The 12,512-nt window shown below is 40.7% G+C and overlaps 1 protein-coding gene across 5 annotated transcripts in view; it reads right to left on the bottom strand.

The window, feature by feature from the left end:
• The window catches only part of atp8b4 (ATPase phospholipid transporting 8B4), a 232,260-nt gene that overhangs the window by 55,174 nt on the left and 164,574 nt on the right, over positions 1 to 12,512 (bottom strand). For all 5 annotated transcript variants that reach the window (XM_069910766.1, XM_069910763.1, XM_069910765.1 and 2 more), the window contains 5 exons: positions 9,235 to 9,393; positions 6,916 to 7,004; positions 3,404 to 3,600; positions 1,831 to 2,039; positions 396 to 439 (listed from right to left, as the gene is read on the bottom strand). In XM_069910766.1, the coding sequence (XP_069766867.1) occupies positions 396 to 439; positions 1,831 to 2,039; positions 3,404 to 3,600; positions 6,916 to 7,004; positions 9,235 to 9,393 (698 nt within the window). The remainder of the gene's footprint in view (positions 1 to 395; positions 440 to 1,830; positions 2,040 to 3,403; positions 3,601 to 6,915; positions 7,005 to 9,234; positions 9,394 to 12,512) is intronic.

A 12,512-nucleotide genomic window follows, 5' to 3' on the forward strand; every position in this document is an offset into this window, starting at 1 on the left:
GTCTTGATGAAGGGTTCCATTCTTTTTCTCCCACTGAATTATTTATTCTCATTTATATCCCTGTGCTGAAAATTCTTCAGTCGGATTCATTAAAGGGAAGGACAATTTGTTGGTCCATTCAACTGCTGTGGATCCCTGCAGAGGCCACAAGGCCATAAGTGGGATATAGTCATTGTTGACAAGACCAAGTGTGGCTTTAATCAATGTTTGCATGAATGTCTGGGTATGAAAAAGGGACAGGGAGATTTAAGGTCATAGTTGGGGCAGAGACTGGACCATATTTTTAAACACAGATGATCAGTACCTACTATGCTTCTCAGTGCAGTAAAAAGTTAACAGTTAATCAGCATTGCATGTTAATGATTCCACAGATATTATATTGACTGGATTCCTACCTCAGATATTTCGATTTTATTTCCCAGCTCATCATATGCATCTCCTAAACAAAAATTATAGAGAAAACCTTTAAAATTTCTGTACACTATTTGGGAGGAAAAATTCCACATACAGATCAAGACATAGGCAAGGGGTTTAACAGGATAGGAAATGTAACCTGCTGCAGAAGATAACATTCCCAGAGGGAAATGTAATTCTCACATTGACGAGGGGTTTTACACACACTTTTTGAAACTGGATTGTACGGTGGTGTTTATTCTGTGTGTAGTCTGGATGAGTGCATGTTCTATCTATACCCTTCACTAGTTGGCACTCATTCACACACGATTAAAACTGAAGTGAAAATCAAAACACGGTGTCGTCCTCATAAATATAAATTTTTATAAAAAATGAAATGGAAGGACATTTGAAATTGATATGCAACCATTGAAAAATTATTGTTCATGAAGCAAAGGGGCGATAGTTTACAGTGATTGAGATTCAGATGGATGGTTTGTTTAGAGCAGGGGCGGTCAACCTTTTAACTTCTAATTTAGACATACAGCATGGTAACAAGCCCACGAGTCCGTGCCGCCCAATTAATTCCTGGTCAGGACTCGTGGGCCGAAATGGCCTGTTACAGTGCTGTATGTCTTTTCTTTCTTTTAAAATATTTTTATTGATTTAGAGTATGACCAATAAAACAATACAATTCAACAATGTTCTAGAAGATTCAATGAAAATTAGAAATAATTCTCATAAGGAAATCCAGAGCACAGTCATAATAATAAAGTAAAATTTAACAACAAAAAAAAACCCAAGGAAAGAGAGAGAGAAGAAAAAATCAAAACCCCATCTTCTCTCCAAGGTTGAAAGTTGACGCATCGAAATCAAGTGACTTAAATTTGGAGAGGGACAACACGCCGTGCTGTACGTCTAAATTAAAAATGAAAATGTTGGCCACCCCTGGTTTAGAGGGTAAATTTAATGAGGTGCACTCGTTGTTGTAAATTATCCTGAAGGTAGGTACACCACCCTGCAAACGCTCTGTTCTTGCTGATATCATCAGGAAAGAATTCGAGGTGCCACAAGACTCGCACCACCAGGTTCAGGAATAGCTGCTACCCCCCTACCATCAGACTCCTCAACGGCAAACTTAATCAGGCTCTCATTTAAGGACTTTATTGATTTTTATTTCTTCTCTGATTGCAGGCAGTTTGTTTACATTTCTTTACTTGTGTACATTGTGTACAATTTTTTTTGCACTATCTTTGCCTCACCTGCAGGAAAAAGAATCTCAGGGTTGTATGTGATGTCATGTCTGTAATCTGACAATAACTCTGAATCCTGGCACAGATAAGGTGGGCTGAAGAGTTTCGATTCTATGGGTCCATGATTCTAATGCCATTCCTTTTAAATGAAGCTGAGATTATTTGAGAAGTGCATAAGGCTTACCATAGGCTTTTCCATTTATTGAGCATTTGTTGAAAACCATTATATTCTGTGTCAGTGTTCCTGTTTTGTCAGAAAAGATGTATTCTATTTGTCCCAGCTCCTCATTGAGGGTGGTGGTTCGCGCCTCAGCGGAAGTGTTTTTCTGGGCAAAGAACATCTTCCGGTCCCAGTTTATGAAGTAGCTATGTCCAAGTCTGATGACTTCAACACTTAAAAGAAGACAAAAATAAAGAGGTCACAATGGAGATAACAACAACAAAAAAAAGGACTGGAAGCAACAATTTAAACATCAAAGCAGAACATCAACATCCACTCTTCCCCCAGACACTGAGAATTATGAACGACCAAAGCAACGGCTCACAGGCACAAAGTGATATTTATTTATTTATTTGCATAGATTAAGTACTTTTCCTGCATTTGTATTGCTTGTCTGTATGTGTGTTAAGTCTGTTTGCATCGAGGACTGGAGAACGCTGTTTCATCGGGCTGTACTTGTAAAATCAGATGACAATAAACCTGACTTGACATTGTGAATTTAAATGATCACCAAATATCAACTGTTTAAAAAATAAATCAAAAATAACATTGATTAAAAAAAAGAAATGTTTGTCTGCAACATAAGACAGATGTAACAACCCCCGTTTCCACTGGCACCTTGTCCCAGGAATTTACGGGAAATTAACTGGTTAAGGGTCCAGTGGAAAAGGAAAAACAATCAACACGCTAGCATCAAATGATGTCAGGGACTGACAGCTTCTCACCCTAGTCACATCCCTGGCATCAGCTGATTAAACCAGTGGATAAAGGTCAACTTCCATCCATTCCATTCGAAGGCAGACTCTCCAATCCCTGGAGATGAGTATGTTCAGTGGAAAAGCAGTCAGTCCAGTTAAAGGTGGCCCAGTGGAAGCAGCACAAATGGCTTCCTATTCTGGGACACTGCACGGCCAATTAACTGGGATGCCAGTGGGAAAAGGGCGACACAGAAACACCTTTGACATCACTTCAGGGAAGATTCTCCAATCAAATTAAACATATTCATTGAACAGACCAAATATTTTTTGTATTAGCACACAAGTTATAAACACGTGTGTCTCTGTTCATTATTTCACACTCACATCTAACTAGAGACATATTTCTCTCATTAAACTGATTTCTCAGATAGTTGGGAGTTCACAGAAGGTTCTCCATTGTATCTTTTATTTATTGGTGCAGATGTACATAATGACGAAGCTTGAAGCAAACTGGAAACACATAATTTACTCCTTATTCCTTGTACCTTGAAGGTTTATTAAGCTGCAGAGGTACTTTTCCCAACACTACAAAGTGTTGGGAAAAGGTTACGTACATCAGTTGTAACTTGTACATTTAATCCATTAAAAACAACGGCAATTTACCCTTAGAATGAATGAGTATAAAAACACCTGATGAATGCAAGGATTATTTCATTGTTTTTTTAAAATTTGCATCATGTTTTCTGAAATTAAGGATTATTATTGACACATTTTAATAAGATAAATAAGGCATGAAAGGAAAGGTCAATAAACATACTCTCTTGATTGGAATGGCTTACCTGACGTAAAGTGAAATTGGCACAACTGTATTTAGGATAATGATGTACGACCAGAAACTGAGGAATCCTGAAAAAATTGCACTTTTCATCCATTGGTCCCAGGGCAAATAAATGCGGAAATGAAATCCAACTTCATTCTCCCATATAGAATTTCCAATTCCTAAAATGGTTCCCATACACACGAGAAAGCCAAAGATCTAGAGAGAGATTCATTGCATCATTGAGGAATGAAGAAAGTGAATTTTTCTTATTGTGACTGTTTTACAGGGAAACATTGGACTTCCTTTTCCCTCTACATGCCGTTGTGTAGCAGGTTGATCCTCTCTTACTGCTTGGTTAAGCATAGTCAGAAATGTTGTTCCCAAACCAGTCCAGGCAGCACCAATACAAGCAGAGATGTCTGAACTGGGACCTTGGGCAATATTAAAAGAGGCATTTATGGAGCATCAATGAAACTGATGCACATGAAAGATTACACTGGACAATAATTTTTTTTTCCCCCAAAAGGTTTGCTTCTTGAAAATAAAGTTGGGGGATTATGATAGACAACTTCAGGATGGAAACAAAGACAATTTCAAATTTGCTCTATCATGTAGGAAGTTGGAGAAATATTACATTTAATTTTTTATTGAATTTAGTAGGTTTAATCACATCCTGTACCTCTGAGCCAACCTCTCAGGTTTACTGCGCATGTTGCACAACAAATGTGAGGAGCCCAGGGTTTGCCTTGACCACCAATTTTATAACCAAATTAGCGCTCATAGGCTTTCTTAATAAGTGCAGCCATGCTGCGTCTTTGAGCCACAAAAAAATGTGACAGAATGTATCGCAGCTGTTGCAACATTTGACAAGACATTTCTGCTGTATTGAATCTTCCTGAAGGGAATTAATGTTATTGTTAAGTTTCCTCACTGCACAGAAGAACATGTGCAGCAACACTTATTCAATCTATAAGCAATATAATGCACAGCACCTGTGTACGTCAGCTGTTTTTATAGCCTGTCTGCATCTATCCTGACTGAGCCTGCCGAGGCCTAAGACAACTTTTGCATCACACCTGCATTGAATGTATGCCCAGGCATGCTTGAACTGACCAAAACAGCTTGCTTTGTGGACAATATACTAGTCGACAAAAAAAAAATCACAAAAACAGGTTTTTGCTAAAAGATCGGGATGTGATAGAAAAAAATGTGAGGCAAATTTCATAATCAACAGCCCAAAATCCATAAAATACACCCAAAAGTGTTCAGGAAGCAAATCTTTGTTGTCCAATGTTATGAAACACATACTTATTTAGAATGATGACAACTGATACTGGATTACTGTTACAATTTCAGAACATTTTTGAGCTCTGCCTTGGCTTCAGCCCATTTCCTGCTGAAACCCTCAGTCATGCTATGGTGTCTTCAAGGCTGTTTGCTATCCACCATGCCACTAAGTTTGAGGCCATCTGAAGCTTTACTGTTAGTATCCTGCCTCACCAGAGACCCCGCTCAGCCATCACTTTTGTACCTGCTGACCAGCAATGCCCTGATTTTAAAATCCCACCCTTCTCCATTCAGCCAAGCAACCCTCTGCATTTGGGATTTTCAGCGTCTCCTATTTGAGTTATTTCATGATTGGTACCAAGCTTTCAGCTGCCGAGGCTCCAAGACCCTCCCTAAACCTTTGTCTCTTTTTACCCTTGTTTAAGATGTAGCTTAAATCCTAAATGTTTTGACACATAAGTATGTGGTTTGAAATCATATTTTGAGATAATACAGTTTGAAATGCATGTATTTAAATGGTTCTACAACCCCAAAAATCTGATGGCATAATCACAAACGATACAACCCAGGAGATCTATATCTGTTGTGAAGCTCCCACTCGATGTATCACTACATCAGCATATGTTAGTCCTCTTCCCTTATGTGGTCATCTAGCCTCCAGCAAAATGCACACATCTTATTTGTTCCAACCACTGATGTTACTGCACCAGGTTCAGGAATAGCTGCTACCTCTCCACCATCAGACTCCTCAACAACCAACTCAATCAGGGATTCATTTACTTGTGCACTTTATTGAATTTTTAAATTCTCGCTGTATTACACAGCCAGTTTGTTTAGGTTTGTTATTTGTTTACAGTTCTTCATTTGTTTACATGTGTACAGATTTTGTTTGCACTACCAATAAGTGGTAATTTTGCCTCACCCCCTCAGAGAAAAGTATCTCAGGATTGTATATGTATGTAGTCTGATTATAAATCTGAAATCTGAATCCATTACAAATGATTGTGGATCCAGGTTAAATTATGTCTTTATAGTGATGACATCAGAGCTCATGATCAGAACTGAGTGGATGGCAAGGCTTCTGCAAAGGAAGAAAGTATTACTTCACTGTTAATGGAACCTGCAGACTTGAAAAACAGAAGAAATAGAAGCAGTACAGTGCCATTTTGCCCCTGCACCAGCTCTGCCTCCTATATGTTCATGACTGATCATTTACCTCTGGACTATTTTCCAGCATTGACCGCGTTTTCCTTAAAATACAAAAACCTAACAATCACTGTCTAAAGCAGTGGTCCTCAACCTTTCTCTTTCCACTCACATACCACTTGAAGTAATCCCTATGCCATAGGTGCTCTGTGATTAGAAAGGGATTGCTTAAGGTAGTATGTGGGTGGAAAGAAAAAGTTTGAAAACTACTGTTTCAATCGGTCCTATTTGACTCATTATGTGCAGGGTTTCATAAATCCAAAGGAAATGGGCCCAATGACAATTTTTATCAAGCAAAATATTTCAGTAACAATTGAGTCTACAGCAGTGATTCTCAATCTTCCCTTCCCACTCACATACCACCTTAAGCAATCCCTTACTAGTCACAGAGCACTGATAGCAGAGGGAATACGTAAAGAAGTGGGATGTGAGTGGAAAGAAAAAGGTTGAGAACCACTGGTCTAAAGTAGACCCAATATCTAAATGTCTATCAGTTTGTGAGTGAAGAAGTTTCTTCTCACATCACTTCTGAATGATCGATACCTTATTTTGAGACTATAATTCAACAGACCCCACCTAGGAAAACATCATCTCTCCATCTACACTGTCAACTTAGCATGTTTCAACGAGATCACCACTCATTATTCTAAACTGAACCGTCTGTAGGCCCAAACTACTTTATCTCTCCTTTATGGCGCAGTGGTTAGCACAACGCTTTTACAGTGCTACCGATTGGGACCGTGTTTTGAAACCCGCGCCGTTTGTAAGGAGTTTGTACGTTCTCCACTTGTCTGTGTGGTTTTCCCTGGGACTCTGGTTCCCTCCCACCCTTCAAAAACATACCGGGGATTGTAGGTTAATTGGATGTAATTGGGCGGCATGGGCACATAGGCCGAAATGGCCTGTTACAGTGCTGTATGTCTAAATTTAAATTTAAAAATACTCTATCTCAGGCATTAATCGGGTGAACCTTTGTTGAAATGCTTCGGTTATACATGGTGATAAGGTAAGTGATTTCATAGATTGTTATTGACTCACCCACAGGACCAATGTATTCATCAGACGGTCTATACTTGTCCGTTTGAATTTGGTATGGCCGCTGTTCTGCATGAGCTTGGTATCAGGTCCTGGAAGAAAAAGGAATGAGTGAGAAAAATCTGGGCTCTCTAAGTCCTCTGATGCAGGTACTCTAATGCAGCACTGAACTGCCGGCCATCTTCTTTTCTCCAGCTCTCCGACCCCTTCCCTCTCCATTCACAGTCATCCCCCATCCCCCTGTTTGCAGGTGTGTCCTCTCTCCCTTATCCACCTATTACCTTCTCCTTGTGGGACTATGCTCCTCCTCCTGTCCCTTAACTCCCCCCCCCCACCTCCCTCACAATTTTGTAGAGACACCTGTTTATATTCTGCTCATAAACTTGATGAAGGGCTCGAGCCCAAAACATTAGTTATCAAAAGTTTGCAATATAAAGTACATAGTAATCAGAAAACAGCAATCAAATTTGTTTGGACACATCACGCAAAGAGATACATTAGAACATTTAGTTACAACTGGAAAAAGAAGCCGAGGCAGACAGAAAATGAAAATGATACATGGATTAACATAGTGGTTAGAAACAGCAGAGGCAGCAATTACAATTCAGGGGGTCAGAGACCGTGATGGATAGAGGCATGATCGTCCACAATGAACGGCAAGTCTCCTGAATGGATGATATAAAGTTCACTGCCTGACCTGCTGAGTTTTTACAACATTGTGTTTTAACTTGTGCAAACCATGTTTCCTCCGAGTGCTCAAAAGAAGATATGGGATGATGTTAATTGGCCACTGTATGCCACTCGTAGTAAATTGCGAGAGGTAGGATCTGCAGAGGATCTGAAGGGAGCATGTGGTGAAGTATATGGGTTAATTCAGGATCGGTATAAAAATGGATGGTTGATGGTCGGTGTGGACTCAGTGACCGAGGAACATGTAACTACAATACCCCATGACTCTATGGCTTTAACGATGCGTCGCCTGCCATGGCATTGTGAACAATGGTGCCATTTGCCTTCTCTGCAAGAAATGAAAGAGAAACACAGATGGTGGAATTTTGGGAAGACAAAGAATTACTGGAGGATCTCAGCAGGTTGGGTGCTGACCCATGATAAAGGATCACACGCAAAACACTGGGTGACCATTTCAACCCATGGATGCTGTCTGTCCCGCTAAGTTCCTCCAGCAATTCTTTATCAGTTGTGGGCCAGAAGGGTCCCTTACTGTGCTGTATGTCCAAATTTGAAATTTAAATTTTGTACACCTTCTTTGCCCAGTTCCTAGAAACGTTGCGCATGTAACCTCATAGCTGAAATCCCTCATCTCTGGTACCAAAGTCTTTCATCTTTCTAAAATATGGACCAGAATTGAATAAAATACTCCAAGTGGATCCAAAGCAGTGTTTTATACAAGTTCAACTTTACTTTCCTGTCTCTAGATTCCATGCCTCAACTTGTGAGTCTAAAGATTCAATTTTCAAGATGCTCGGCCACTTGCCAGGATTTGTGCACAATGGTATCTTGTTCAGGTTCAAGTTTATTGTCATCTCATTGTACAAGTACAACCTGACAAAACAGTGTTCTCTCGTCCTCAGTGCAAGAACATGCAAACACACAAATTCAGGAATAACACACAAACAACACATATGCAGTACCGATTTACACATATCAAAATAAATAAATAAAAAGTAGAGACTTGGATGTGAGCAGTTTATCAGTCTTTCAGCGATCTCACTGCCTGTGGTCTGAATCTCCTGTATCTCTTTCCTGATGGGAGTAGCTGGAAGATTGGGATGATAGGGATCCTCAACAGTTTTGTGAGCCCTCTTCAAGCAACGGTCCTGGTAATCACATCAGTGATTACCACTCTTAATGATCCAGTGGATTGACCTCTGTTCCAAAGGTCTACTGCCACTGTACCACACTGTGATGCAGCTGACCAGGACCCTCTCCACAGAGCTCCTGTAGAAGGTTGACGTGATGGTGGCCGGTAGCCCTGCCTGCTTCAGACTTCTCAGGAAGTGCATTCGCTGTTGCATCTTCCTGAAAAGTGAGAAGATGCTGTGTTTCCAGGAGAGGTCACCACTTAGTCTTTGTATTTTCCAAACATCCTTTCAAAGTGAGGCAGTTAATCTAAATTGTCTCATTTTGCACTTCCATATAAACGTAAATGAAAATAAAATGTCAGGTTTTGTAAATTTGAAAACAGTCAGACAACAGTTCAGATTGAAGATCTTGCATCAGCTTTCAACTAAAACTTTAATTCTGTCCACTCATGCTGATTAACTATTCAGGTAATGTTATGTTCTGTGTTCAGCATGTTACCTGCGAAGATCACCAGACCAAAGCACCATTCCGTATTACGCAGCACACAGCCGCGAAGTAGCATCTTTTCATTATCCAGTTGATATTTTTTGTCCTTCCAAAACAGAGTCCCCACGAATTTGTCCAACTTGTTATTGGGTGGTTCGCAAATGATCTCCCCTGCCGCAAAATAAGAAAGTAATTGTATGAGCACCATTTACCGATTTCACCCAACAACTCAGTGTTAAAAAAAATCAAGTATCATCTGAGCAAGATTTATTTGCTTCATTGATCTCACAAACAATATTTTTTGTTCAATAACACGGCAATATCGGTGGCAATGCTCCCCTTGCCACCTAAATCACAGGTTTTAATCAGAGCCTCGAAATACCAGGGCTTTGGAGCGGAATCTTTAGCACTCTATCAGAAACTTTTAAAGTTAATTTGCGACCCCGTCCATTGACTGCAATATTTGGAATCTCCGACAACTCCCCAAATTCCCTGCAGAAAGATGTGATAGAGATTTACATCCCTATTAGCCAAACATCTAATCTTGTTATTCTGTTATTGCAAAACAATAAATTTTGTGACATGTTCATGCTAATAAATTCTGATCCTGATTCTTGCCCTACTACTTTGCATGGCTATATGAATATTAGAACTGATTTACTAGACCACTCGAGGAAGAATCTATCTCACTGTGACAATAAACTTGAACTTAAACTTAATTATTTGATGCCAGGAATCAACCAAAATGAGCCAGGCTGAAGTAGTAAATTGTGTGACTTGCAGATCCCAACCATGATTTTGTCAGCATATTTTTAAAAATCCTATAAAATTTTTAATTGGAAAAAATTAATATTCCTATGCTCCACACAAAAAAATATCTGGGCTTCCTTGCACTAGGATGTTTAATTTAAGGAGCCCCTCAATCTGTTCCAGTGCCAACACAATGCTCTTCCATCTGTCTCAGTGACTCTCTGATGATCAGGTATGTCTGATCCAACAAAATATGGGTATGGCTCCAGAGAAACGCCATGACAGTGCCTGTGTGAAGTTTACAAATTGTCCCTGTGATCTCAAGGGTTTCCCGCATCATATCACAGACCTGGTGGCGGGTGGTTTAATTGGTTGTTTGCGTTGTGGGTAGAAGGAGAATTTGGAAGGAGTTGGTGGGCGTGCGAGACAGAATAAGATACAGGGATGCAAGTGGGGAAATGGGATTGTGGGATTGCTCTAAGGCAGGGGTTTTCAAACTGTCCCCCTCCCAGCTCAGTGCTCAACTATAAGTCCCAACTATAAGTGCTCTGTGATTAGTAAGGTATTGCTTAAGGTGATATGTGAGTGGAAAGAAAAAGGATTGAAAACCACCATTTTAATTGTACTCATTGACTCGTTAGGTGCACAGTTTCATAACTCCAAAGGAAATGGACCAATGACAATTTTTCTCAAGCAAAATAATTCAGTAACAATTGGGTCAAGAGCAATGGTTCTCAACTTCCCTTCCCACTCACATACCACCTTAAATAATCCCTTACTAATCACAAAGCACTTATGGCATAGGGATTGCTTAAGGTGGAATGTGAGTAGAAGGGAGCACTTTGAAAACCACTGCTCTCAATGGGCTAAATTATCTGTTACATTGTTCAAAAATATGAAATCATATTAATTTAATTGCCACATTTTATTTTTCCCTTGAAAACAGTGATGTAATACTTTACTTTTTGGGCTCATGCCAGGACTTATGTTCGCATCCAGTGCTGTCTGTGAGGAATTTATACACTCACCTCATGTCTGTGGGTTTTCCCCAGGTGCTCCAAAACATACAGGTTTGTAGGTTAAATTGGGTGTAATTGGGCGGCACGTGTTTAAATAGCTGAAACCAACTTCTACCGAGTGGTAAATAAATTTTTTTTAAATTAAAAATTTTAATTTAAGATGTTGCTTTTACAAGTGATTCATGGAGTTGATAAAACACAGGTGCAGTGTGGCATGTTGGGACTGGAGGGTGGAAGTGAGACAATAAAATCTGTTCAGTGTTTTGGGGCTTCGACTGATCAGATCAGTTTCCTTGCTACATAATTTCCCAAGGCAGACAATTTTCCTCAGTCAGGTTTTGGTAAGCTACCCAACGCCAGATGGTAAATTAGCGAAGAAGTGAAATAAGTAACGCACCGACTCAGTCACACGATGCATTTACTAAAATGTTAAATGAAAGGTGAGGTGCTTTCCAAAAGCTGGCCTGAACACCGTATTTACCAATTTCAGATGATAACCTCTTCTCCCTTTTCTTGGTCAGTCAGAGCAGGGCTTGCCATCCTCCAGCACCGTCTACAGTTTGTTTTGCTTTTCCTATCAGTATTCCTTTCTGCCTTCTATCATTATCCCCAAGTGCATTTCCAGTTATCCTATTGCTAGAGCGCATCGGATGTCCCCCAAAGTTCCTCAACATGATTATCCAACTGCACGAAAACCAACAAGGTCGGGTCAGATACAGCAATGAGCTCTCTGAACCCTTCTCCATTAACAATGGCGTGAAGCAAGGCTGTGTTCTCGCACCAACCCTCTTTTCAATCTTCTTCAGCATGATGCTGAACCAAGCCATGAAAGACCCCAACAATGAAGACGCTGTTTACATCCGGTACCGCACGGATGGCAGTCTCTTCAATCTGAGGCGCCTGCAAGCTCACACCAAGACACAAGAGAAACTTGTCCGTGAACTACTCTTTGCAGATGATGCCGCTTTAGTTGCCCATTCAGAGCCAGCTCTTCAGCGCTTGACGTCCTGCTTTGCGGAAACTGCCAAAATGTTTGGCCTGGAAGTCAGCCTGAAGAAAACTGAGGTCCTCCATCAGCCAGCTCCCCACCATGACTACCAGCCCCCCCACATCTCCATCGGGCACACAAAACTCAAAACGGTCAACCAGTTTACCTATCTCGGCTGCACCATTTCATCAGATGCAAGGATCGACAATGAGATAGACAACAGACTCGCCAAGGCAAATAGCGCCTTTGGAAGACTACACAAAAGAGTCTGGAAAAACAACCAACTGAAAAACCTCACAAAGATAAGCGTATACAGAGCCGTTGTCATACCCACACTCCTGTTCGGCTCCGAATCATGGGTCCTCTACCGGCACCACCTACGGCTCCTAGAACGCTTCCACCAGCGTTGTCTCCGCTCCATCCTCAACATCCATTGGAGCGCTCACACCCCTAACATCGAGGTACTCGAGATGGCAGAGGTCGACAGCATCGAGTCCACGCTGCTGAAGATCCAGCTGCGCTGGATGGGTCAC

The sequence above is a fragment of the Narcine bancroftii genome, chromosome 14 (genome assembly GCF_036971445.1).
Source record: "Narcine bancroftii isolate sNarBan1 chromosome 14, sNarBan1.hap1, whole genome shotgun sequence".
Taxonomy (NCBI): Eukaryota; Metazoa; Chordata; class Chondrichthyes; order Torpediniformes; family Narcinidae; genus Narcine; species Narcine bancroftii.